Source organism: Rhyacophila brunnea, unplaced genomic scaffold, assembly GCF_057557595.1.
Source record: "Rhyacophila brunnea isolate RB1 unplaced genomic scaffold, BYU_Rbru_1.0 scaffold_18, whole genome shotgun sequence".
Lineage (NCBI taxonomy): Eukaryota > Metazoa > Arthropoda > Insecta > Trichoptera > Rhyacophilidae > Rhyacophila > Rhyacophila brunnea.
The window spans coordinates 18,894,046-18,921,618 of NW_028232837.1; the positions used below are offsets into that span (position 1 = coordinate 18,894,046).

At 33.0% G+C, this 27,573-nt stretch overlaps 1 protein-coding gene across 2 annotated transcripts in view; it reads left to right on the forward strand.

Moving 5' to 3' along the window:
* LOC147073281 (solute carrier family 35 member F3) overlaps positions 1-27,573 on the forward strand; it is a 29,490-nt gene continuing 1,917 nt past the window's right edge. For both annotated transcript variants that reach the window (XM_085945272.1, XM_085945273.1), the window contains exons 1-10: positions 1-422; positions 3,047-3,171; positions 6,530-6,694; positions 7,952-8,117; positions 11,716-11,894; positions 16,369-16,497; positions 23,410-23,599; positions 24,030-24,119; positions 24,774-24,903; positions 26,287-26,316. In XM_085945272.1, coding sequence (XP_085801398.1) covers positions 284-422; positions 3,047-3,171; positions 6,530-6,694; positions 7,952-8,117; positions 11,716-11,894; positions 16,369-16,497; positions 23,410-23,599; positions 24,030-24,119; positions 24,774-24,903; positions 26,287-26,316 — 1,343 coding nt within the window. In that variant the 5' untranslated portion in view covers positions 1-283. The remainder of the gene's footprint in view (positions 423-3,046; positions 3,172-6,529; positions 6,695-7,951; positions 8,118-11,715; positions 11,895-16,368; positions 16,498-23,409; positions 23,600-24,029; positions 24,120-24,773; positions 24,904-26,286; positions 26,317-27,573) is intronic.

The following is a 27,573-nucleotide window of genomic DNA, read 5'->3' on the forward strand; positions in this document are numbered from 1 at the left end:
ACATCTCAAGTGACAGCTCTGCTGGTATTTTATCAGTTGACTTGATTAATATTCTATTCAACTTTCAATATTGAATATCCGCAATGCTCAATCTGATAAGGTGCACTTCTTATGATACATTTATTTCGCGTTGAAATGTCATGATTATGGGATACTGATGACATTTCTAAGATGTATAATTTCTTGTTTTAATCTTATATAGAGGATATTCGCGACAATTTATTTGGTTTCGAATAATGTTACTATTTACTTCTCTGTTTATATTACATACATTTAAGTGAACATGATTCGAGATGGAGAAATACCAACTATATTTAATCCAAAACGCGTAAGAGCTCCGTCTGTCGTGGTTACTAGCGATTCAGATGGCAGAATTAACGGACCATTTGCTAACATTGCACAAATCCATCATGCAGACTCTGGTAAATATCTTTTCTCTGACGTTTTGAACCTTGTTTATGACTTCTATTTTTTAAAGTTCGCTCTAATTAGATTTAACTGTCACTAATAAGAAAAGATAGATAATATCCAATATGACCATGATTCGAATGCTATTTTTCAAACTGTGATTTAAAAGTTTTTTTTAATCGGTGTTTTATGCTTATAAATTTCACAAAAACATAATTTGTGGAAGTAGATATTTTCAAATTTATTTATTTAATTACCATGCGAATTTTACTAATTACAATAATTTCTCGACATTCTCACAATTCTATGGAAAATATTTATTAATGAAAACAGTGATATTCAAATTGCTTCGGGTGTTGATATATTACACTTGCGTGAGGTAAGTTTAGGTGGACGCTATTTTATAAATTCTTAAAATAGGGTCTCCTTAGCAAACTCGGTGTACTTCTTTGAACTATTATAGATGTATAATTGTATTTTCACTGCGTTTGTATGTTGATATTATGTTCTCTTTTTACAACGTTTTTCTTGGGTCATATTCTTATTTGTCCGGTGGTTGTTTGTCCGGTACAAATCTTGCAATCGATTTTTAACTAAATTCCCGACTAGCTAGACATTTGAAACTTTTAGAATATATCAGAACACGATGCCAATGCATTTTTTTTAATACTTTTAGCCATCTTTAAGTAGAATTGAATTCATTTTTAGTTAATTCTGTTTTGTATGAAAAGTTATTTCGATACCATAATTGTTGCTAGGGGGTCCTAGCAACTAAATTATTAAATAATATATACGTGCGTTACTATGGAAATCAATATTAAATGACATTTCATTAAGTATTCAGTATTTCTATCAAGTACAAATTTTTTTGATCGTTTACGCTAGTCAAGTCAAGTTTATATGATTCAACAGAAAATTTAAAAACGTTGTATATAAAAAGCTCTTTTTATCTTGTAATTATTATATTTTCATTTTTATCCCTTTTATTAGTTTTCTTTTTCTTTTTTCTTTATAATAATGTTTCATGTCATGTTGTGAACGTCTTAAACTTATAATTTGTAATGTCCACAATATGCAAAATAAATAAATTGAATTGAATATAAAACATAAAAAATTATAATTAAGCACAGAAAAGTGGAGTGAGCTAAATAGATTATATCGACATTGCTGAACCAAAAGGGTGGGGGTGTTGGTAATAATTATTTGCAACTTCACAGAAGAAAACATGAAAATGTGTAAGAGTGAAATGTATTAAACATCAGTGACGTCCCTAGACAAAATGCAGCATCAAAATGCCGTCCCATTTCCTATACAATATTTTTTATCATCCTTTCATGACTCCAATATCTAAGAAAGGTGTTGTATGGATACGTTACTAACAAAATATATACGTACTTACCACTAAAACATACAAAATTAAATTTATAAATATGTTTTCTCCAAAACTAGGGATTTTTTTGACACTGTTAATATACTTAGTGGCTTTTTACATGTCAATTTTGCGATACATTAATTTGCTCCGTCTTGAGGAATTAATTCTTCTTCACAAAACTTGGCAACATTTATAATTATATTTTTAGTCTGAGATCGCAAAGGTTTAGGTATTACTAAATCGATAATCGATATAATGACGACGCGACGCTTTGATACAGACCAAAATCTAAATAAACAGAATAAACTAGACATCGAAAACCTGACAAAAAAAAACAGTCCTGTTGAACCTTTTATGAATTAATACATTTTGTTTCCAACTGGTGAGCTGATTTTTTTAATGGAAAGATATATTCGTTATTACAAAGTTTAGGCAGACATTTTTCAATATATACCAAATGATTCTTCTCGATTTGCCGCCTTTCGGGTAACTGCTGCCCCCATGCAACGCTCAATCTGCCTACTCCCACGGGACGTCACTGTTAAACATACATGTATAAATGCAAATTCTAAATTTGAAAACATAGAGGAGTCGTTTATTTTAATCGGGTTGTGAAAAAAAAAATGATACTTACTCAATAGTTTGACAGATAGGCAACATACACAATCAATAAAAAAAACATGGATGAGGAAGAACCATCAGCTTAGCGTTGCCGTTTGACAAATGAACGAGTACAGTGATGGCAAGCTTGGCAAAGTTAGAAGACTCTACAAAGACTCCGCCAGGCTGATGTAGCAGCTCACAGACAAATTTATTAATTGAGTCTGAAACACCAGAACACATGCAGTAAGACGGGACATAGACATAAATATATTATAAGAGAGAGGGTGACAGGGAGAAGATTTATGAAAACTTTGACAAGTGCTGCCACCTGGTAATATTTGTTAGTAGTATATTAGTCTATTTTACAAATGTACACCATGTGGTTTTTTATATAACATACTATGTATTGAATAAAAAGGATTTCACAGGAGGATGGAATGTATGTTATGGGAGATAGGGGTATTAAATCGAAACATAGACATTGTAGTCTTAGCCATTTAGAAATATGTTAAATATGAATTAAACGGTCACAGAAGTATGCGACAAGTTTTCTAAAAGGAAAGTAATGCCAGATACAAAATGCCAAATTAGGGATACTCACGTAGGAAATTCCTTCACCATGTTGGCACATGAGATTAAAACCGATATTATTTTGAATTAAAGTTGCAAGCAGCCAACATGATGCGAGCGAATGTCAAACCGATGTCCCGGAGCAGTCTGCTAATGGAGGAATTGTGTATCAATTTCAAATGTGTAGAAAATCATGCTGTTCGGAACTCGCCCAAAAGGTAAATATATTATTTCACTGCCGTTGGTTTATTGTGAAATACAAAGAAAAATCAATAATAATTATTGTTATATTATAACCCATTTATTTTTAATAAAATCATAATATATTCAATATATCAAAATGAACTAAGAGCTTGTATTTGCATAATGACATTAAAAAGTCCACTTATCCCCTGACTATTACTATACACTAGAAACGGTGGGTATGCAAGTCTCCTCAGTTAATTATAACATTACAAAGTTAACTATTAGAATTCAAGCAATTTCCATTCTAGTATTGCAAACCCTGGTTGTTACATAAAATAATGTGTGTAGTTTAGTTTTTGAAAGATCCCCACAGAAATCTTTTTGATCACATTAATGGTGTTATGATAGAGAGATATTGTATGTATTAATTAAAATACTCGACTGTATATCAAGTATGTCCAACGCGTCGATCGCAGGATGAATTTTGGTCAATCACACCATAGAAATTGAGTCTCAAAAATGTAAAATGTGTATACAAGGGTGGTGGTAAAATAAGGTCTACAATTTTTTTTCAGAAAGAAAAATATGTTTATTTGCAATTAATTATACATTGTTGGAAAGCCTGGACTTTCTACTATGTTTCTACATAATACCCGTTGCGATTGATGCATTTTTGCATGCAGTGTAGCATTTTTCGTATACCCGTGCCATAGAACTCTCCCGCCGCGGCGTGCAGGTAGCGTACAACCTCTTCTTTCAACTCTTTTGTTTGTCAACAAATTTGTCCCACCCAGGTGTGACTTCAACGCAGGAAAGAGGTAATAATCACTTGGTGCTAGGTCCGACGTTATCCCATCCAAATTGGTTGATGAGGTCGTGAGTGAGGATCTTATCAATAGTAGTCTTACTGACATCAGGGATCAATTTGCACAGCTCCCGAATCCTCACCTGTCGATCTTCAAGCATTACCCTCTTCACTCTTGCAATCGTTTCGTCCGAAACCGATGGCCGTCCGGCACGCTGTTCGTCATGGACGTCTGTACGTCCATTTTTAAACTCTGCACCATTTTCACATGTTTTTGATGTCCATACACTTCACATAACTGTCGATAAATTTCTATAGGCGTAGTGTCCTTAGCACACAAAAACGAACAACAGAACGGAACTCACCCCCGGCGGTAGCGGCCAGTGAAAGCTCCATCGCGAACGACTACCAAACCAAGACTAAGCATCGTAAACAGCTCGGAGTGGTGGGGATTTGTAGGCGGAGAACAAAGCTACACGCCTGTGTTACCGGATCTTGAGTTAAAGCGTTCCTCACAACGCCAGCGCCTTGGAGACCTTATTTTACCGACAACCCTCGTACATTCAATTAGTATAAATATAATTCCATTGAGATTTTGGAGAGATTCTAATTAACCATGAGAAAGCCCATGGGACCTTGTCTCGTCATTTGATTTGTATTGCATCATTCACGGCCCGTAGTTTACTCTTACTGTAACGCAGTAAATTCTTTGGACAGATTTGACGATAATGCTCAAAGAAAAATCAAAATTTTAAACTAATTTTCATGATGAATGGGAAATTCAGCTTTCGTTTCTTTGTGATGGTGAATGACAAGTATTGTTTAAAATGAAGAATAGCAGTGGAAGAGTGTGGTATGTCACTGCGAGTTTTGATACTGTATAGTAGATCACAGCCTACTTGAAGTTGGACATGCTTTATACAATATTTCTTTCATAAATTAGATCAGGGGGATCCTAACTTGTTTTTGATCTATAGCACTTTTATGATCAAGAGGGGTGTTGCAGACACATATTTTTACAGTGAAACTTCCATTATTTTTTAAAGTGGAAACAATATACCCACCTAGAATTTTTTATCAAGCAAACACATTTTTTTATAAGGTTAATAAAAAGCAAGCAATGTAGAATAATTAGTATTATATTGTGCAGTGGCGCACCCAGGGGGTGGGCCAGGGGGCCCTGGCACCCCCCAAAATAAAAATTATCAGAATGTAATTCACCAGCACATTTATAGAAAAATTTCTTAGATTTTAATTTCTAACACAAAAATTTCGAAAATGTCGGGGTTGTTTAGAAACCCAATTCCTAATGGAACTGTCAAAAAATTCTCGGTGTCCACTCGAATTCCGGACTGGTGTACACCGAGTACAATAGACAAAAGACCGATAAACGAGAAATTAGGCTGTATTGTGTTGAAGAGGTTTGTGTATAAGTTAAATACAATAATACTTTTTTTTGTCCATTGTCAATTAATATTTTGGAACCTCAATATTAAAAAATCGACAATAAAAATTCGGCGAAAAGAACGACTAAAACCACCACAGTCGGCGGTGGTGTAAATCAAAAAAACATTTTTTTCGGTGGAATTTGGCATACATATTGTAGCTCTTGAGTCTAGACCAGTGCTTCTCAAACTTTTTCATACCACGGGCCCCCGAAATTAGAAAATAAAAATTCAAGGCTCACCTCCCCAAAAATTTTAGTCTTTAGTGACCAACAGTCAGTGGCGCACCCAGGGGGGGAGGGGCAAGGGGCCCTGGCACCCCCATTTTAAAACATTTAAACTTTTACCAAACTTTAACAAACCCCCGTTTTAAACATTGTAATTGAAAGCCAATAAACTATACCTTTGGGCTTAGACAAATAGATTTTAATTTCTAACACAAAATTTCGAAATACAAATGTCGGGTTTTTTTAGAAACCCAACCCCTAATGGAACTGTCAAAAAACCACCCGGATTCCACCCGAATTCCGTAATGGTGTAGGTCATAGCTTGGGAGGGCTGACAAGGCTCTAGCCTGGAGGCCCGGGTTATGGGGGGCCCGGCGTGTCGGTTTGACCAGATAAGTGAGATAAACACACATCATAAATTAACTTTAATAGTAAAAAAAGTCGCCTGCGGCACTATTATTCTTCATGGCCATGACCATTTTCAATTACTTATATAATTGTGCAATATATTTTCTGTTTATTATGTGTCGATACTCGACAGCTCCATTATTGAAGTAGATGTATAAAAAAACCGCCAATAATTCACCGTATAAGTACCCTTAATTTGAACTAAAACACAATTGGGAAAATGTTAATTTAGTGTTTCACACTGACTTTAATCTTAGCGGTAGGTAGGGGGGCCGCCAAATATCCTAGCCTGAGGGCCCGTTTCAGGATGTTAGGACCATGGTGTAGGTACACCGAGTGCAATAGACAAAAGACCGATAAACGAGAAATTAGTCTGTGAAGAAGAAAAAGAGCCTATGGGACTAATTTACATTCTCCTCCTTGGGCCCCCCCCAATATTATATCCTGGGTGCGCCACTGATATTGTGTCTTATTTTGATTGATCTTTTTGATGTCAAACTTTCAGATGTACTTTGGAATATGTGTGACAGTGTTGCTAACGGCGTCGTGGGTGGGGTCGACTCACTGTATAAAGTATTTATATTTACGATTAATAACATCGAGAAGTTTAGGCATAACGGAAAACAAAAATCAATCCGTATACAGCAGCAGTTCCCATAGTCTACATCATGTGAGTACCTTTCTCTCATCCTTTACAGAATTTTACGAAATGTTTATCGTTACAATATACTTACTACCGATTCTAATTAACAATTTTGATGCTATTAACGGGTACTATACTAGCGAGGATTTACTGGATGCATCTAGCTTCAAAATATGAAAGATAAAATTTAATAAACCTCTCTGATAATTTACAATTTACATTTTAATGTGTTTTAACCCATTGGAGACAATCAGCGCCAACGCTGTTAAAGGGTGTAGGACATGGTGACAATCAAACATTTTTAATCATATTTTGATTTTTTTTAAGTTGAAAATATTTATTAATAAGTATAGCTATCATTTTATGGTGTTACTTATCGTCGCTGTAGGATTGGTTTTCCAAATAGACCAAATGTCAAATGTTCAGGAGACGAAAAACAAATTTCATTATCCTATATTTAAATACATGGAGGTATTTAAATTGTTGTTTTTAATGAATGCTGTATTCATTACAAAGCAATTTAAAGAAAGGGATATTTCTGGTCCATTTAGATACAAAAAATCATTCTGCATTAAAAGGTCGATTTCGAAAAAAACGGATATTCGACAAACCAATCTTTTACGACGTTATATAGAGACCTATATATTTTTTAAGAGTTATTTGATTAATAAAATCTTTTTTTTTTTAAATTCATCAAAATAATGATCAGTTCAGTAGGTATGATGTGTATGAGAGAGTAAAAAGCATAAAATGGCCCTCCATCTTCTAAATATCTTGAAGAATATTATATTTAGCTCCGGTTTAGTATATTTTTCTTTTATCATTCAGTAGTTCTATCGTGGACTTTTTACCTTTGTCATTTTGTATAAAAAATGGTTAAAAAACACAATATACTATATTTGACATGTTTTCTTGATTCTACTGATATATAAAGTTAACTTAAAATATAAACAAATAATAGAAGAATTCAATATCTACAAATATTTAAAGGATTTATTTAAATCAAATTAATAATAAATGAGTTATATCAATTTTAGTAATCAGTTTGCCTTTTTAAGTGATCCTAAAAAATCTAGCTTGTCTCAATGGGTTTTAATTAATAATTAGTACTTATCTAAAAAAAAATTACCAACTAACCCACGCTTCACACGCTTGCTAAATAATTTCAAATGTCATAACAGAAATAATGTATAAGGCTACATGTATTTATAGTGCAAATTCTTTGAGTGATGCATTTTTAGTTATCTGATTGAGTTAATCTTTTACCTGCTGTGTTGTTTCCAGAATCCGTACAATGCTCCCTTCTTTACGACATGGTTTTGTACGAACTTTACGATTCTCTTTTTCCCAATCTATGTCATCGGGAGAATGATAAGAAGCAGATGTGACTCCCCGAGTGAAATCGTCGCAGAAATCATCAGGAATTTCAGAGAGAAGGGTTTCACTGCAGGTAATTTTTTCCATTATTAGAATAAATAATTTAACAATTGACAGGCAGAGGATTAACAGGATTCAAATGCAATTGATAACCAAGTTGAGTATCTTTAGTTGATACTTAAAAGTTAAATCTTCTTCTTCGTCGTCACCCGCATGATTGAGGATCGTGATCATTCTGGAATAGGTACTACAGAATTGTAGAACAGCTTTCTCCAACTCTCCCTATTTGCTAGTCTTATGGTGGGTTATGTGATTTCTAAACATTTGTCAGTGTTTGAAGAAGTACATTACAAGTCAGGAATAACGATATAATTAACTATTGTTTTTGTTCAACAAATAATTCACAAATTTAAAGAGTGTAACATTCCTTTTATTGAACATACGTAATTTTGAAAACACTTCTGAGAAAATATATAACCAATAGAAATCTCTTCAAAAAAAAGATTTTTTCTATTGCTTATATATTTTCTCAGAAGTGTTTTCAAAATTATGTATGTTCAAATTAGATAATAATAATATGTTGCTAATGAGTGTAATCCATTTTTAAGACATGTTTAATACATATTTTATTCATAAATAGGTATGTGGTAGTGTAATAATTGCTTGACTCATTTTCTACTTGTCACTTGTACTCCTTTAATCCGCAACCCCTCATTTACTTTAGAAATTATTTTTAAGATCCCTCATAAGATGATTATTCATTGTCTTATAAGGAAATAACTTCTTCAAGTGATAAAATGATTGATCATTGTACAGTAAAACCTCATTAACACTATACGGTCCGCGAATTTTCGCAACGTACCTACACTAATATCCGGTATTTTTAAATGAAAATCAACAAATTTCGATCGCGAAGTTAAAAATGATATAACTTTTGAACCTATCGATATATTTCAATAAAATTTTCAGAAAATACTTAAAATATATCAATGCATCAAATTGTGTCATTTATTCAATACTTGTCAACCTCTGGCCCATGTTCCATAAAGGTAAAGTATATAATTTGTAAATTTTCGTAAATTGTTTATTATATGTTATTAGATTAGTTCAATTTGTTAAATATAATGTAAAGGAAACAGCCTATTGATATAAAGCAATCACAATATATTATTTTTTAATTAAAAAATGTAATAAAATATTCAAATACAAAATGTTTTACACCGCTATAGAATATGTATCAATTCATTTTTAGCGCTAGCTACTCATATCTCTGATTATCAAATATAATAAAATAACAAAGACTTCACACAAACTGTGAAGTGTTTAAAAATAAATGCACATTCATTCCCGAACGAACACTTATTACTGATTTATTGGTTTTATGAGTTTTATGGCTGAGGCCTAGCCGATAGAGGCAGTGCAGTGGCGTGCATATTTTCAAGTAAATTCAATTAAATAAAATGCACGCATATACATTCCCACCGCTTATTACAATTTGGTATTTTTGTAAGAATCGAGACAATCGCAGAGGCGTGCGTAAAAAAATCATATAACAAAATCTATGAGCAATAAATTGTAACATTCCACAAAAATATTTGAATCAACACTCAATCTTATGGATAATACCTTTAGATAACTGGCTAGGCACGAAATAATTATTGGCACATAATAATATAGTGTACGAGTAGATTTAAAACAAATTAAACACTAAAACTGAAATTATTTGAAATAGTTTATAAAACTATGAATGTAAAATGAACTAACAACTAATACACTTTTTTAAATGATACGAAGCAAAGCAGTTACCAATATGTAGATGTAGAGGTACTTTACACTCTTTGGACATATAAATAGGTTCTTTTCGAAGTTTATGTGAGGAACACACTTCACACTTTCTTCTTAAACGTTTATTAGTTACGTAAATCCCCGGAAATATTTGATTGTGACTGAAAATTGCGGAGATATTTGATGTTGTTTTATACTGCCAGAGAGTCTTTGTAATGAAGTAGGTGAACTGGTTTTATGGGTTGAATCTGTATCAGAAGATGTAGAAGGTGCATGCGTTTCCGCAACATCAATTGATTCAGATGTCTGTATATCCTCGATCCAAACTTTATGTTCAACAAAAAATCGTGAAATTTCATTTTTCATTATTAGTGAAATGTAAATAACGCAATATTTGAAAAACCGCTTACGTGGCATAGTGTTCGAAAATATGGGAGTCTCTATAAGTGGATTTGTCGACCAATAAGACTGAGTCGCTTTGCTGACAATGCCCATTATTATCACCAACCCGAACCACTTTTTAACTCCGACATGGTTATGTCCACTCATTTTTTAGATTTAGCTTCAGGACTTAAATTATCAGTGTCAAATGTTACTCCTGATAATCCTTCAAATGGCTTGTTCTCTCTCGGCGGATCATCATCGTTCCATCATTATCGGCCTCAGTTTCTGAATCCTCAGAATCACTCGCGAAATATTTTGTACGTGGGCGTGTTCTCAAAGGAGCAAATGAGTCTGTTTGAATATCACTAAAATCTCCGATATCTTCACAGTCACTGGGAATATCTGACATACAATCCGCATAGTTTTCCTCTAAAAACGATTGGTCTTCCATTTTAAAAAGTTTTTTTGGAGATAAAACTAATAAAAAATATATATCGTAGCTAAAATATACTTAGATTAATTATTTTTTCAATGAAATCAGTGCAACAAATATAAATAATAATAGCTATTATTTATGCAGTTACACAAGCAATAATCTCCCGAAAAAAGCGAACAAAAATGACAACGCGATACAAGTTCACATTTATAACTGTTCTCATTTCCAAGTTAAAATTTCTATCATGGATGATGAAGCATGGTGGACGTTTCATGGGTAGTAAACCATTAAAGACAAAATATCAAATAGCACGCAATTTCATAGCTAAAAATCGCGTTCATTTTTTAAAAAAAGAATGCAGGTTCATAAATGGTTGACTACCACTGAAAAGGGTCGACAATTAAATTTCGAAGTTGAAGTGACGACACTGGAATATAACATTGAGTGTTTATTACCTTTTTTGTTTATGTCTCGTGATTCACCCGCCTAGAAACGGGCTTGTAACTAATTAAAAAAATGGTATAGGTACAAAAAAATACTGAATGGTATTACGTCCGCCATCTCTGTAAAAACCCTGAAATATTTTTTTTCCATCGTGCTTTTACTTCTTGCACATGTCATTCAACCATCTGTCGATAGATCTTGCAACCAAATATTAAATTTCATATTTATTTTTCACAGTAAGATATGAGTAAGTGAAAACGCCACGTTGGCGTCGCCGGATCGTAACGTTCGGCTCGCAAAGGACGCCAATGTGGCGTTGCCAGACCGTTAAGTGTTAATAAGAACACGGATAATTCAAAATTCGCAGTAATTCAAAATTTTCACAAAAAAAAGTCCGTTAAACATTATTTTCATATAAAACCATACCTTTAATTCGAATTTCGTAATTCGATTTTTTTTCGATTTTCGGTCCCGTGGAATTCGTGTTAACAAGGTTTTACTGTATATATCCATTAAGTCAAACATATCTCATAAGGGCATACCAAATAAAGAATGCGAATTGAGAATGAATTCTAATAACAATTCACCCCCGATAGAGTGTTGTATCTAATGTTGGTTTCAGCTCGTTTTTTGACAAGATGCAGTTTGTTCTGCCTGCTGTGGGTGGCGACCACTTACATGTACCTGCATTCGCTGAGGATCCTCCTAGCCACCGATGCAATGGCGCTCTTTGCAACCAATGTCTCTTGCGTTTATTTACTCTCATGGGTCATATTGCATGAGCAGTTTGTAGGAGTCAGGGTAAGTTATAATTTCATTCGCATGATTCATTCATTATCATATTGAAACACTTTTATAATTTAACATAATGCCCGTTTTTATTCTGACTAAAACCCAGATGCATCATAGAATGTCCTAATTATTAAACACTAATTAAGGCATATGGGTTTATTCGCAAGAATCAAATTTGTCTCCATAGTAGATACGAAATCAGAGGTTTTAAAAGTGTTGAATTAATAATATTTTTTTCCTAACAAATTTTATAAACATTTTTGTAGTCGGTAGAATAAATTATAAGAATAAAAATAGTAGACCTCTAAATTAGAACCTCATATTATTGATATGCTGAATTTGTGAAGTGACACCTTTTCTTGAACCTATCATATTGTAGGTTCAAATTCAGTGCAAATATTTTTCAAAAAAAAATCTAATACTAAAAAACACGAAAGTGTAAACAAATATAATTTTATTCATTTTCATAAGCTAACATTACTAATTATAAGTTTAAAACATTCACAAGATGGCATAAAAGATTTCTGTTATTATTGCGTTTTTATTAAATTATAAAAAAATGACTCATAAAAGAAAGCAATTCAATGAATATTTGTCGAGGAACGTTTTTTTTTAAATTTAGTACACAACAATTATGATTTAAGAAACAATTATTATAATAGCGTGTATTTGACGGCAGTACGTTTTGGTCGCCGCGGAGGATTTCGGAACATTAGTGTATAGAAAATTAATAATTGGTTCCTTAATTAGTGTATAGGTTTAACGGTATGCAATGTATTAGAATAACTATTATAAATTGTTTTTTTTATAATTTTATTTTCTTTTCTATTGATAGCTATTAATTGATAATTGATATTATTATATTGATAGATATTAATTGTTAACTTGATAATTGTTATATTGAGGGTTTCTTATATCCATCGACCGTGTTAGTCTAGGATCAACGAGTTCAGGCAATACACAATTCATATAAATCTTGTCACTTGTGATGTGAAGAGTAATATTGTTTTTATTATTCAATGAAATAGGTTCTTACCTCAATATATGTTTTACTTGAGTAAAATAATTACTAATAAATGCCTAAGGTGATTCCATTCAATTCAACTCGGCATTAAATATATTAAATTCTAAAAGTTTTGTACTATTTCATTTGAGTCGTTTTATGCGATCCTGGTTTCGCCTTACGACATCGTCAGGATGCGCACTCATCAAATATACACTGACAACGAAAGCAGCTAATTCTCACTTAACAATAAATTAATACAATAAAGTAAGGTAAAAACTTTATCACCTACCTATTAAGTCAAAGTGCACAATGAAAAATTTAACAAACAATTAATTATGAATAGTTGAATTGTGGCAGTATGAAAAAAAAAGATTTTACCACAAACCATCTGAAAAATACATACATCATAAAACATATACGTGATTTTGTGCCCCAAAACACTTATTTTATTATTATTTTGACGATTAGGAAAATTATGACACATGTTTCAGTGGCCATTACTATGGCAGCATTCGAAAACGTATTTTACTTTAAATTTTCTACAAATTTACTATTTGTGACATAAACCACTTAAGATCGATAATAAATAAACCTTGAAAATAATATCATTTTGTTTCTATTGATAATGCCAATAAACATACTCCTGGATACGTCCCTTTGAAAATAACAAAACATGGCGACCCAGGTACATAAAAACTGTATTAAGTACATGCAAAGTTTTTCAAATCGCTTAAAGCCCAACCAAGTAGGTATTTATCAAAATAATTAAAGTCCACCTATATTTTATCTAAACTGCTCAAGTCCAAAATATTTTTTTTTATAAATGTTGCACCGAACGAATACCTTTAGGACTTCTTTGTAGCCATCGTGGTTATAAGATTCAATTATCTTACAATATCTCACATGCTGCAACCATTTGTATTAAAAGATAATAAATAATATAATATAACTACATTTTTCTCAGTTTGACATTCACTGGTATTTTATGATGTTTGATTTGTCAACACAAATTATAACACCTGGTCTACGTCATGTGGTCTTGCCAATTTGATTGTTACTGCAATGCGAGTAAAGGTCATTTTTCTATGAGTTAAAATAAAATTTTGGAAAAAAAAGACGTCATCACCCTTTGAAATTCAGAAGCCTACTAAGGTTAGTAATGAGAAATTAGAAAAACTATATGGATTAATCGATCAAATGGTCTCTTTTTGTTAATTTTGCAAAATAATTATATTTCTAAATTGTCTGAAAATAGGATAAATACATGAAAACGTACGACGTGTTTTGGTAATTTGGTAATATAGCGTCACTAATTGTACCGAATTTATAGGGTTTTATTTATTTTTTCATTGTTAATTATTATTTATAGTATTACTTGAATGTTATATTATAATAAAAAAATATTTTTATTGTGCAGTATATATTATTTTGTGAGAAAAAATCATTCAAAATTGGCTGATGTATACTCAAACTAAAATGGCTTTAAAATATTTATTTTTCTGATATTAAAAAAAGTACGTGGGTTAATCAATCAAATGTATTATTTTACCCATTTCTTTCATACAATATATACCTGCAAAACTATTATTAAGTTCAAAAATTCACTGTGGCGTGACAGTCGTTTTGGCCAATTTCGAAAACAGGACCGACTATTTGTCATTTATTTTAAAAAGTAAAGCGAATCAGAAAATTTTAATGACACAAAAAGTTTTATTTGAATATTATTTATTAGATTTTAAATAAATAAAGTGTTTATTATCTGTCAATTCGTGTTAAACGTCCTTGCCATTTCCACGATTCTGAGAAGACAGGAAAAAACGGGTCCAATGGCCTTAACCTTCGGGTAAATACAGGCGGACCTCGACTTACGAACGTTCGACTTTCGCACAATTCGCTATTTCGCACATTTCAAAAAAAATCGTTTTTTTAAAACGTCGCGCTGGCCGTGGGGTTAAGATATCCCCTTCTCGCTCGCTCACAAGCAAGTGCATTTCTTGCGTCACTTGAATCCTGCTCGCACCCGTCACTTTGCTTGTGAGTAAAGTTAGCTAGGATAGGTGGCTTGCGCAGAAGCGCGTGCGGGCGTGTTATGTTGTGCGTTTTGCTAATTTTCTTCATTTGAAATATTTCACCCTAAAAATTTATAAACATGAGTGAGAAACGGAAAAACTGCAGTGTTGATACGAACAAAAAGAAATCAAGGACTTATAAACTTCACATGACGTTCTGATTGCGGTGAATCTTTTGCTTCAATCGGACGTTCGTATGATACAAACAGGTCTACTACGATATGTTCAATGTTAAAAAATAAAAATAAAATTAAGGAATACGTTCAAAATTGTGGAAATATATTATCTTTAAAGGTTGTTTCTAAAGGACACGGCATAGTTATGGATGAAATGGAAAAATATTTGTCATCATGGATCGACGACCAACATCAAAAAGATGTCCCTCTGAATATTTCAATTATTCAAGCGAAGGCTCTTAGTTTGCACAAAGATTGGAAGGCTAGAAAAAGAAGATTCTAACACGATTTTTCAAGCAAGTAACAGTTGGTTTATATTAAATTCACTGGAAAATCGGCTGATGCGGATAAAGATGCTGCAAAAGAATTTATTTCCTCATTATCCAAAATTATTGAAGATGGAGAATATTCCTCTAGCCAAATATTTAATGTAGATGACACAGGTTTATTTTGGAAAAAAATGCCTAGTCGTACATTCTTATCTAAGGAAGAATCAGTTGCCCCAGGGCATAAACCTTCTAAAAACCGATTGACATTGCTTCTTGGTGGAAACTTGGCGGGTGATTTAAAATTGATGCCAATGTTAATTTATCAACGAGAAAATCCCAGAGCATTGAAAGGGAAGGATAAAGAATTGCTTACAGTAATCAAATAAAAAAGCCTGGGTTTACTGCGTTAATATTAAAAGATTGGTTCACTTTACATTTCGTGCCAGCAGTTAAGCAATATTGTAAAGTTAATGATTTACCATTTAAAATATTTTATTTAAAATAAGAAAAAGAAGAGTGGCAAAGAGTTAACTCTTGATAACTTTTTAAGGGAAACACCCGCAAACCCCACTTAAACATGTATTTTAAACATCTTATATTTACTTGATAAATAAATATTTCAAAATACACACAATTTAATTTTTTTTACTTCCCTCTACTTTCGAACATTCAACATTCGCACACCTTTTCAGGAACCAATTATGTGCGAAAGTCGAGGTCCTCCTGTAGTGTTTAGCCTCTAATGAACATAGAGTGTTCATGCGAAAGTTGTGTATAACAGTGTGACTAGTGATTAAGTGTGAAACAAATCTGACAGCTGTCAAAATAATTGTTAAATACAGTTTTAAATCCATAACTCAATATGCTCAGCTTTGCGTAAAAATTGTTATATGGTTATATTTTGTACTTTAATTTGAAAATGGGATTAAATTGAAGATAATGTCATGTCATTTTCCATTTCAGATAGTGGCGGTAATCTTATGTGACACGGGTATAGCACTCCTAGCTTACATGGACGGGATCACCAGCAGTCCCACTCTCGGTGGAGTAGTCCTCGCTGCTTCTGCTGCAGCTGGATATGCAGTTTACAAGGTTTACCATCACTCTCACTCCCTTTTGATGCTTTATCTTATTGAAACCGATATAGTTCCAAATCCTTTTTGGCGGGAGATGCTAGCTGTTCGAGGTCCAAGGCAAGAGAGAGCTTTTCGCGCGCGTCCAACTGTCAGATCTCGCGGCATGGCGCTCTCGGTCGCAAACTTCTCTGTTTTACCGACGGATTCTAGTGGCGGCGCGAGCGGCCGTTTTCGACAGACTGCGTCTGCGTTTTGGTGGGAGCGTGGACGAATTCGAATTTTTAGGAGGCGGGCTCCGCTCGGCCGAGGGTTGCGAGAACCGCGAAGAGTGGACGTAGGCTGTGGTGTTATGGGAAAGATGATGGTTCGGTCCGCCCTTTGAGGTGGTCTCCTGTGGGAGACCTTCATCCGATATCAGTGTGCTTAAATCTCATGATAGCCTGTGACGTAGTTCATGTGAAATACAAAAATATAAATATAGAATTTAGAATAAATAGACTGAATCAATTTGAATTGTTTCTAATCGATGAGATAGACAACAGTTGGATCTAGGCGCATGCCTCTCTACCCAACCGTGCCATTTCTGTGAATATTCAATTGGTGCCTTTACACACGTATGTCAGTATGACAAATGACTGGGAGCTCAAGTGAAGCCGTGCGATTAACAACGGCTGGCAGTAGGCACGTGCAATTCTACGTGCATCTCACCTCATCACTCCACTGTTACTATCTGACCACTTTACCTACCCGTGATGAATTATCGCAACTGCGTTATTTTCGAGAAGTATTTATTATCTTGTAACTTTGGAATCTTTTGAGAAATTTTACTGAATTGGTACCAGCAATTCAGAACGCGATGCAGAACCGTTAACGTTAAGCATCCGTTCTAACAAGAAAAACACGTTACATGTACATCGGCGTTCTAATAAGAATTATATATGTTTTTCTCACTGAACTTAGGTCGTCGAAATCGGCCCCTTAAAGTTAAATATGTATCTTTAAAATTTATACGCCTAAGTATCGTTCTACATCGCGCTCAGTAAGTACAGTAGAACCTCGATTATCCGGATTGTTCAAAATAAAACAAAAAAATTAGGATGATTGGCACATTTTTTTTGTTCGTTGTTTGGCGCATTTGTTCCAATAATATCTGGTGTAAAATATGAGTCATGCATCCTGTGTAAAAAATTTAGGTCAGTAGTCTTCCGAATTCAATACGCATTAGACCAGGGGAGGGCAAAGTTTTTGGCTAAAGGGCCAAATTCAAGAATTCAAAATGAGTGGCGGGCCGCAAGTAAAATACCATTTTTAGATATACACTATTTATTATCATGAAAAATAAACATTATAAAAAAAATAATGAGAAGAATGAAACTGTTGTACATTTTTGAATATTTTTTTCAAATTCAGGTGTTAATTTTGTAGAAATTATCAAAACTGCTTGTAAATGGGCATCGGAGATATTTGATTGATTTTATTGAGGTTCATGATCGAAAATGTTTGTTCACATATATAGATTGATCCAAAAATAACGAACATTTTTCTTGCATAATCTTTAAGTTGGTCGAATTTGTCTGAATTAAGAGCATTGTAAAATTTGGAGATTTCTTCACGACGATGCAATTCTCTTAAATCAGTGTCACACTGCAGATCAATAATCTGAAGTTGTATCTCTGTTGGTACACTATCAATATCTATTGAAAATGGATCACGTACTATTGCTAAACAAATTTTAATCTATTGTCAATATTTTTTAAAAAATATATTAAAAAAGTTATTCGTTATCAGAAGTACAATTAATGATATCGGGCCGCAAAAAAATACCCGGCGGGCCGCAGTTTGCCCCCCTCTGCATTAGACGTTTATTTCTTGAAAATTATCGGTCACGATTTAAATGCTTATTTTTAATATTACCGATATGCAGTGGCGATTTTCCAATGAGAGCGGTGGAGCGGTGAACACCCACCCACCCACTCAATTTATGCGAAAATATTTTTTTTTTAAATAAGTATTTCATTTATATTTGATTTATTAAAAGTGTTCTGATCTATTAATTACCGTGGTCATTAATTCATATACAAAAACAAATTCCAATATGTGTTTTTAACCGGCTATTTTAAAGACTTGTTCATTTGAGCGATATACCGTGTCGCTCGTCTGTCGGAAAGCGCCCGGAAATCTTATATCGATTAATGCTTTTGCAATGAGCAAAAAACCAATTTGTACATATTTTTTCATCGTGAAATGTCGTCTACGCGAGCGACGGTTCAAGTCGCTCACGTCCGAATGCCTACTTCGAAGAACGTCGGGAATATTCGGTCTTAAAACCATACAGCCCGTATTACACAACAATTATTGTTTGACAATTTTTATTCAATATTATTATAAAAATAAATTCGTTTCACAGTACGTATATTAAATTTCCGCACATGTTGACAATATTTCTCAAATTTAAGCGAAGTACAATTTAAAAATAAACTTCAAGTTTTTTTCAGTTTGACAACTAAATTCACAATGTTTATCAATTATGATATCTCTCCAAACTAGCTCTGTGGGGTTTTAACATGCGTGGTAGGGTGGAAATCGTAAAATATCACGGCTGTGATGTGCAATGCTTTAATAATGTTAATTTTGATGAGTTACTGCTTTCAAGAGCAACATTAAATCAGGTCACCTATTTTCTTAATATGTTATTGAAGTAAGTCATTCCTTAATATGTTGCTTCTCATAAGCGGAAGTTCTATTTTTTATTCGAATTGAATGATAAATGGCATTACTGATGGTAATATTCTCAATAATTGTCCATTCAATAAAATAAAACATTTGCTAACACGAAGACGAGATTGTCACGCGTTGGCAAGTTATAGTATTGCAGCTTGTAATATTGACGTGGTTTCCGGCTGCAACAGCTGATCAACATCGCCAGTTGCCATTAGTTCCCGCTTATTGGTAATGTAAAACGGTGGTGCGCGCTTGTTAAATTATTTTTCAATGTGATATTTTTAGTTACTGTGTACATTAGTTTTTTTTAAAATGGCACCGTTTGATGTTGAGTACATAAAAAAACATTCTAATACGTTTGAAGAACGCCTTCGTATTAAAAGCAGCAGCAGACCTGTTCCTAACCTAAAATTAAAACAACAATGCGTTTCAAAAACTAAAAAATACGAAAGAACATTCAATGTTAAACAATATGAACAAAATTCATGGCTGTGTGGATGTGACAAATTAAATGCACTATTCTGTTTTCCATGTATTGTTTTTAGTGGCAGTGACGAGTGGACCATCAAAGGTGTAGTGGATTTGGCGCACTTGACAATAAAAATTAAAAAACATGCTGCTTCACAAATACATTTAACAAATTGTATGCATTTGGCCGCTTTAGGAACGATGAATATACGGCAACAACTGGATTCAGGGTACCGAAAATCAATCAAAGAATTTAACGAAAAAGTTGATAAAAATCGATACATATTATCCAGATTGATTGATTGCGTTAAATTCTGTGGCGCATTCGAATTAGCACTACGTGGGCATGACGAATTAGCTGGATCGCTAAATCCAGGAGTGTATAAAGGGTTGGTGAATTTTGTTTCTGAAATAGATCTGTCAATGAAAGAGCATTTAGATAGTAATAGTGCTTTTAAAGGAATTTCATGTAACATACAGAACGATATTTTGGATGCAATGCTTATGGTATGTCAAGATGAAATTAAACAACAAATTGCTAGCTGTAGCTGTAGCTGTTCAAGCAGATGAGACAACTGATATATCGACACAAACACAGCTTGTGTTTGTTATAAGATATACAAAAGATGGCGAAATTTTTGAACGATTTTGGAAATTTATACATCCGAAAGGACATACTGCCAATGATATCGCTGCAGAAATTCTGAAAGAGTTAGAAATTTTACAAATTGACAAAAATAAACTTGTTGGTCAATGTTATGATGGTGCTGCTGTTATGTCGGGACGATTAGGAGGTGTACAATCAATTATAAAGTCTACATTTCCTTACGCATTTTTTGTCCATTGTTACGCACACCAATTTAACTTGGTTTTAGAAAAAAGCGTAAATGTAAATAGAAATGTGGCAAATTTTTTTGCAAACTTACATGCATTTCCACCTTTTTTCTCGAGATCATCTAAACGTATGGAGATTTTGAAAAATATAGTGAAGAAGAAAATTCCATCAGCCAATCAAACTAGATGGAATTTTAATATACGGACAGTTCGCGCTGTTCATGATAATAGTGAATCATTGAAGGAGTGCTTAGACGTTCTATTAAACGATAATTCCAACGACTACAACACAATTAATCAAGCTGAAATGTTACTGGGTTACTTAAACAATAATTTATTTATATTTTGGTTAAATTTTTTTTCAAAAGTAATGCCTGTGTGTGAAATATTATTTCAACAGTTTCAATCGCGCAATATTGATAATATTAAGATCCAAAATAGTGTTGGTGATTTCGAACGGGCAATGGTTAATATCCGCCAATCATCTGATACCTTAACTGAACCTATAGTGACAAAACGTCGGCGAGTGAATGATTTACCCTGTTTAGTGGAATCCAAGCAAGTGTGTGATTTAATAATTAATCAAGCAAAAGACCGTTTTCAATTTTGTGATCATTTATTAGCATCCAAATTATTTTATTCTGATCAATTTATTAATTATCATAAATCTTTTCCTACAAATGATTTTAATTTGGTGACTAAAACGTATGACTTTTTAGATAAAAATAAATTCAAAAATGAATTGTCTGTTATTTACAGCTTGGATAATTTTTATAATGCTGATGGTGCCTCAGCATTATTAAACATTTTAATCGAAAAAAATCTCATTGACACATTTACGGAAACGGTTTTACTATTAAACTTAATTTGTACTATTCCGATGACATCAGTGGAAAGCGAAAGATGTTTTTCCACACTCAAACGGATTAAGTGTTTTAGTAGAAACACCATCGCGCAACCAAGATTGAACGCATTATGTATGCTCAGTATCGAAAAAAAAATGATACAAGAGATTCCTGACTTCAACAAACGCGTAATTGAAAAATTTGTGTCTATGAAAAACAGAAGAATGGATTTCTCATACAAATGAACAATAAATCCCGGTCACTGCCGGATACGAGATATTTCGGTACTACCTACTAATAATTCGGTCAAAACAAATTGTTTGTGTCTACCAGTTTGTGTAAAAGTTTAAAATCCATTTTTTTTTCAAGAAAAACTGTTTTTAGAAGTACAACAAATAATAAATGGTGAGTTATTTATGATTTTTTTTAAATGTACTTAATTAAAAAACCAATAGTTTTTTTGATTTTTTGGTGAAGTTTTGATGAAGGCAAATGCCTTTTTACTGCAGTCAACAGGTGAAAAAAGTGAACTCCCAGTAAAATAACTCACCGGTCGCCACTGCCGATATGTCATCAAAAAGAAAACGTGTCGTATTATCATTAAAAGACAAATTGGATATAATCGATGCTTTGAAACGCGGTGACGTTATCTATCTAATAAATATGGTGTTGGAACGTCAACTATCTTGGATATAAAAAAACAAAGTGAAACTATTATGAAGTTTACTAATTGTTTAATGTCAGAAGATGGAAGCTTAGAGCGGAAAGTTATGAAAAAAATCAGGAAATAAAGAAGTTGATGAGTGTATTTTTATGTGGTTCATACAAAGACGGTCAACTGGACAACCAATATCTGGTCCATTATTGTGTGAAAAAGCAATATTTTTGGAGTATTCGAGATTTGGCAGCTTCTAAAAGAAGAGCTAGCTAAATTTAACCGCCCACATGCTCAGCATAGGTCAAAATGGAGCTTTTATGGTATTTTCAGAGCATAACCCTGGACATTCCTTAAACGTTGTAGATAATCTATTCAAATAATTTTGAAGCCTTATTATCCTTTATATTTATTTTAAACATTTGATGACTGCATAAAGTATTTTTATTACATAAAATAGTATTCTTTTAAACCTCTCGCTCTAATATTTTAGAATATAGTCATATTTCAGTACGTCCATGTGAAGTGGTTTTTGTGTGGAAGTTTAAGTGTGTGGAAGATTTTTTGGTTTTATTAAATTTTAAACGCAATTACAAAACCATTAGTAAAATTAATGTTAACATTATATAATGACATATTTACGATAAAAAATTATATTTTATAATCTTTGTGATCCCAAATTTGACAAGAATTAGGCATTTTATTATTCAAAAAATCGGCACGATTAACACATTTGAAGATAATTCTAAAGATACTGATTATAAGCTATGTCTTTGATCATTCAAATGTGGTAAAACATCCTACGAATAATGATTGTTTTATAATAATTATTGACCTAAGAATAAGGTAGTATTTTTTTGAAATACGCCATTTCTATTGGCATTTCACAGTGGTTAAGCTACAACATACGGCCGTAGCCATAAATTGACAAACTATAACTGAAGTAGGGAGTAAGATCATGCTAACGCGCGTGTTTAAACGCGTGAAAAGCTCCATTTTGACCTACGCTGAGCATGTGGGCCCTTAAGCAAAAATCGATAATTGATTTTTTTAATAAAAAATAATTTATTATACATACCTATGTGTATGTATATGTAAATCTAGACAAATAAAAATTGTTCATACTGAATATACTTGTCTTTCCCTGTCAATTATGATTTTTTTTCGATTATCCGGATTTTTCCTTATCCGGACTGTCTTCATCTTCATCCCCAATTAGTCTGGATAATCGAGGTTCTAATGTATATAAGTTTCATAAATATTGGTATTGTAACATAATAATAACAGTCATAACAAAACAGACAGACTGGTAAACAAAAAAATATTGATATATCTACTTTTAAAAATTCACCTGTGTTGAAGCGAACATCCTTTGAATAAAACAAATATTTTTTTTAAATTTCAGGTTCTATTTCGGAAAGTAATCGGCGACGCGTCATACGGCCAGATATCGTTCTTCTTCACCATAATGGGACTGCTCAACGCATCACTGATGTGGCCTCTCTGCATCACGCTGTACCTCACCGGAGTGGAGACGCTTTCCTGGGAGAAACTCTCCTGGCCCATTTTGCTCGCAGCCAGCGGTATGATGCTCAGTAAGTTAAACATACTTATGCTGCAGTTAGCATTTTTTCACGACTATTCAGTTTGGCTGCACATTGCGCGGAATGACGGAGATGGATGAATGTAAAAATGCACGATATCTGAGCAAATAAATAGTAACTCTCACACCACACCACATGTGCTCCCGATGGGAATGGTACTGGGCAGCTAGATAACTATTAAATATTTAATGATATGTGAGCATACTAATTTTTGAAACAACATAATTATTAACAGAAATATTACTTGAAATACTTCACAGGTTTTATTATTATATAGTTTATAATTGCTGACGGTTTTAAAATTTCCTATTATCAATAAATAGTTTATTTATAAAAATCCACGTACTTAAATTGTATTTATTTGCTATTAATTAGATGATGATTCCAGCTTTTGAAATCACTGCATTGTTTTATTTTCCAGCATTCAACCTCTTGAGTCATTTTGGAAAAGCTGTCACCTACGATCTTTTCATTACTCTCGGATTGATTACCGCCGTTCCTGTATCCGCTGGTAAAAAATTAACTAACATACCGCGCAATCACTCTACCTATTCTTAAAGATTAAATTAATTTTGTTTCGACTTCCAATTAACCACACTATATCAATACATTGAAGAATTCGGTACTGTGATGGCAAACGGTTATAACTGCTGTTTTTTAACTTTTTTAGTTTTTTTTGATTTGTAAAAATCTCAACAAAGTTTCAAATTGTACATTCTTTGATGTAGCAAAATATTAGAGCTGCAACTTTATTGGTTACAAAGTAGCATTAAATGATTTATCTGTATCTGACCAAATGTGAAAAAAAGTTGATATGGCAAAAAGATATATCTTCTTAAAATGCAAGATAAATAAAACTTCTGAGGTTTGTGTAGGGATGCTAATTCTGCTTATTTTGATATAAAATACTTTATAAACTAACTCTTGTCAGACTGATCTCAAAACTTTGTTTTTGCTCTTCTGTAAATTTGTGTAAACAGCAGTTATAACCGTTTGCCATCACAGTACCGAATTACTATCATGCGTGGTAATTGAAAGAATCCATGAGACCCCTCTGGTTACAGTCAAAACTCTGATAATCCGCTCATAACGAATATAGAAACTTAAATCTTGAATGATGACGATTATGCCATTTATGTGTATGGTTTGTATGTTATGTTTCCAGCTCTGGATGTCGTCCTATACGGAGCTCACTTTGCCGGCATGAAGTTGGCTGGCATGATACTGATTGCGGTTGGATTCTTTTTAGTCATGTTCCCCGACAATTGGCCCGACTACATCACGAGGCTATTGAGGTTTTTATAATTCTTACATACACTTTTTAGGCTATGGTTTTTTACTATATTAGCATTGGATTTTGTCAGATTCGTAATTCCCTTGTGTCTTGTCCATCGTCTACGAGTGCAATGCCCATCGTAAGTTTGCATTTTGTATAGACATATCAAATTCAATATCATAAAGACATCAGAGATTTTCTTTCTTTATTAATACCTTGTTAAGTAGACGTGTGTTTCTAAATCTAGCTTGACATTGGTAGCTATTTTTAATATGAGCTTATTGTGTGGTGAGTAAATATGGCACCCCATAGAGATTACATTTTCATTAATCTGATATTCAATCATTCAATCTAGAATGTGATCATTTTAACATGTATGCAACATACCCAGTAATAATATGTAGTCACGTTGGCGTACTCATAACTGAACTATTTTTAATTCAATTATTAAATTTATTAAATAACATATTGTGTGCGTTCCACACTATGTAACAAACTATAAAAATAATGAAAATTTATTGTAATCTTTTTAATTAAACTATTTTTTTAATCAATGAATAAAACACAAGATTTAAGAATGTAGCATTCATTATTGAATATACAAACACCTCAGAAATACACATATTAGAAAAAATATTGGTTCCAAGGGGGAAACCGAACCCGTATCCATCGAATTCAAATTAAGTCACCTGCACTATGCCTAATCACGCCGAAGGTAACTAATAAGTATTGAGGATTATAAAATTTAGAAACAAGTCACCATCATCAGCCAAGATCAATCCACGGCTGGATGAAGGCCTCCCCTAGCTCCTCCCACTCTTACCGTTTTTGGTTCTTCACTGCCATGTACATCTACCAACTTTATAAGTTTGTCGATCCAGGGTGTCTCAGTGGTCGTTTAGTGCCCCTTAGGTACCACTGTACGACATTTGTCCATTTCATCTGCTTTTTTACCTTGTCCATTAGTTTCATTCTTGGACTTTCCAAGTTATGCCCAACATTCACCCTTTCCATGCCACGTTGAGCTACACATAATTTTTGGATTTCTCTTACATTAAGGGTTCAAATATCTAATGTTAAAATTACAAAAGATGGTATTTAATATTAAGAAAATTTGATTACTCTCCGATTCATAATCATTAGTTAATTTCGGCTTGATTAGTATTGTGCAGGTGACTTAATTGATTAAGCATATCGGCCGGAATCCAATAGATGCGGGTTCGAGTTTGAGGTATGTTACTGAGTTGTTCCAAATTATGTAAGTATATGATTAATCCATTTTTCTGACTTTGTTTCACCATTTTCTACTTAATGGATTGTGGTTTTCTTCAGTCATTCTATGATTCTTGTGTGTTGATGTAATATAAAACTCATGTCTACTGAGAAATGAAAATTGTTCCAGAAATATCATCATGTTGAGCCACAGTGCAAGGTGAGAATTATACACGATTATTATCAACTTTTTCATATAGTATTCAAAAAATATTATTGATTGTTTTTATTACATTATAATTTACAAAGCCATCGTGAAGTGGCACCGAAACATCTCAGTTTGCATTCTAAACAAGCGTTGTATGCCAACCGCAGGACCATTAATATTCAAACAATAATTAATAATAATGTTTTTTTAAATCCGATTTACTCTCCTGCCGTTCTTAAATAACCTAGGCATATCCATTTAATGGTGGTTTACACATTCAGATAATTTGCGTAATTCACACAGTGCGTATAATTTGCACAAACTTTGCACAATGTATTCATACGGCGATAGTAAAAAAAAAAAAAAGTGAAATATTTTACTCAAAAAGAAAAAGTACTAGATAATGACTAATAAAAGGTAAAAGAAAAATGGTCATTCAGTGATAATCAATTATTTTATAAATGACGCCGAATAATGGAGCTGAAGATATTCAAATCTCCCGGCTTCGATGGCAAAGAAATGAAAGGTGATCACAAAAATATAAATCAAAATAAAAGTGACTAAACTGATGTTCACACGTGCATGGATTTACTGCTACATGCATTATCATGCAAGTTGCAAGATTGCATGCATGAATCAAAAAAGTTCGGAAGCTTCTGAATTTTCATGCGCCAGCGCTGTAGAACGATAGTGACGAATCTGCCGTTAAAAAAACCAACTACATTGCATAGAGACTCATTTTGAGGTTAACCGAATTTTACGATCTGTCAAATATTGAAGAATGAGATTGGAGAGACAGTCAGCACTTTTACGTGTAAACAGTTATTGTCACGATAATTTAAAATACACACTATTGCTGCCAGTAAATCTATATAAATCAAAATAAAACTTTGCACTGATTTCTGTTCAATTTGTCTTACAAACCGTCTGGTGCTTTGCTATTTTTTTTCCCATGGTCAATGATGATGAATTAAGTACTATTATTGTTAACTGCCGTAGAAGGTATGTGTTATTATTAAAAGAAAACAACGAAAAGCAAGCACAACTTGTATACTTGATGTTTTGCATTTTAGTGTCCAAAAACTGTTTCTCTGTTTGTGGTGTCATAAAAAAATCGTATAATTAACTATAATTGCACCATGTTATAAACAATGAAGAAGTTGATGAAGTCTCAATAATTATTTCCAGAAAATACGCATACTTCATGTTTTGTACAGCGTTTACACTCTCAATTATTGTCAGTGTGCCCTTGCCACAGATAATTTTTAC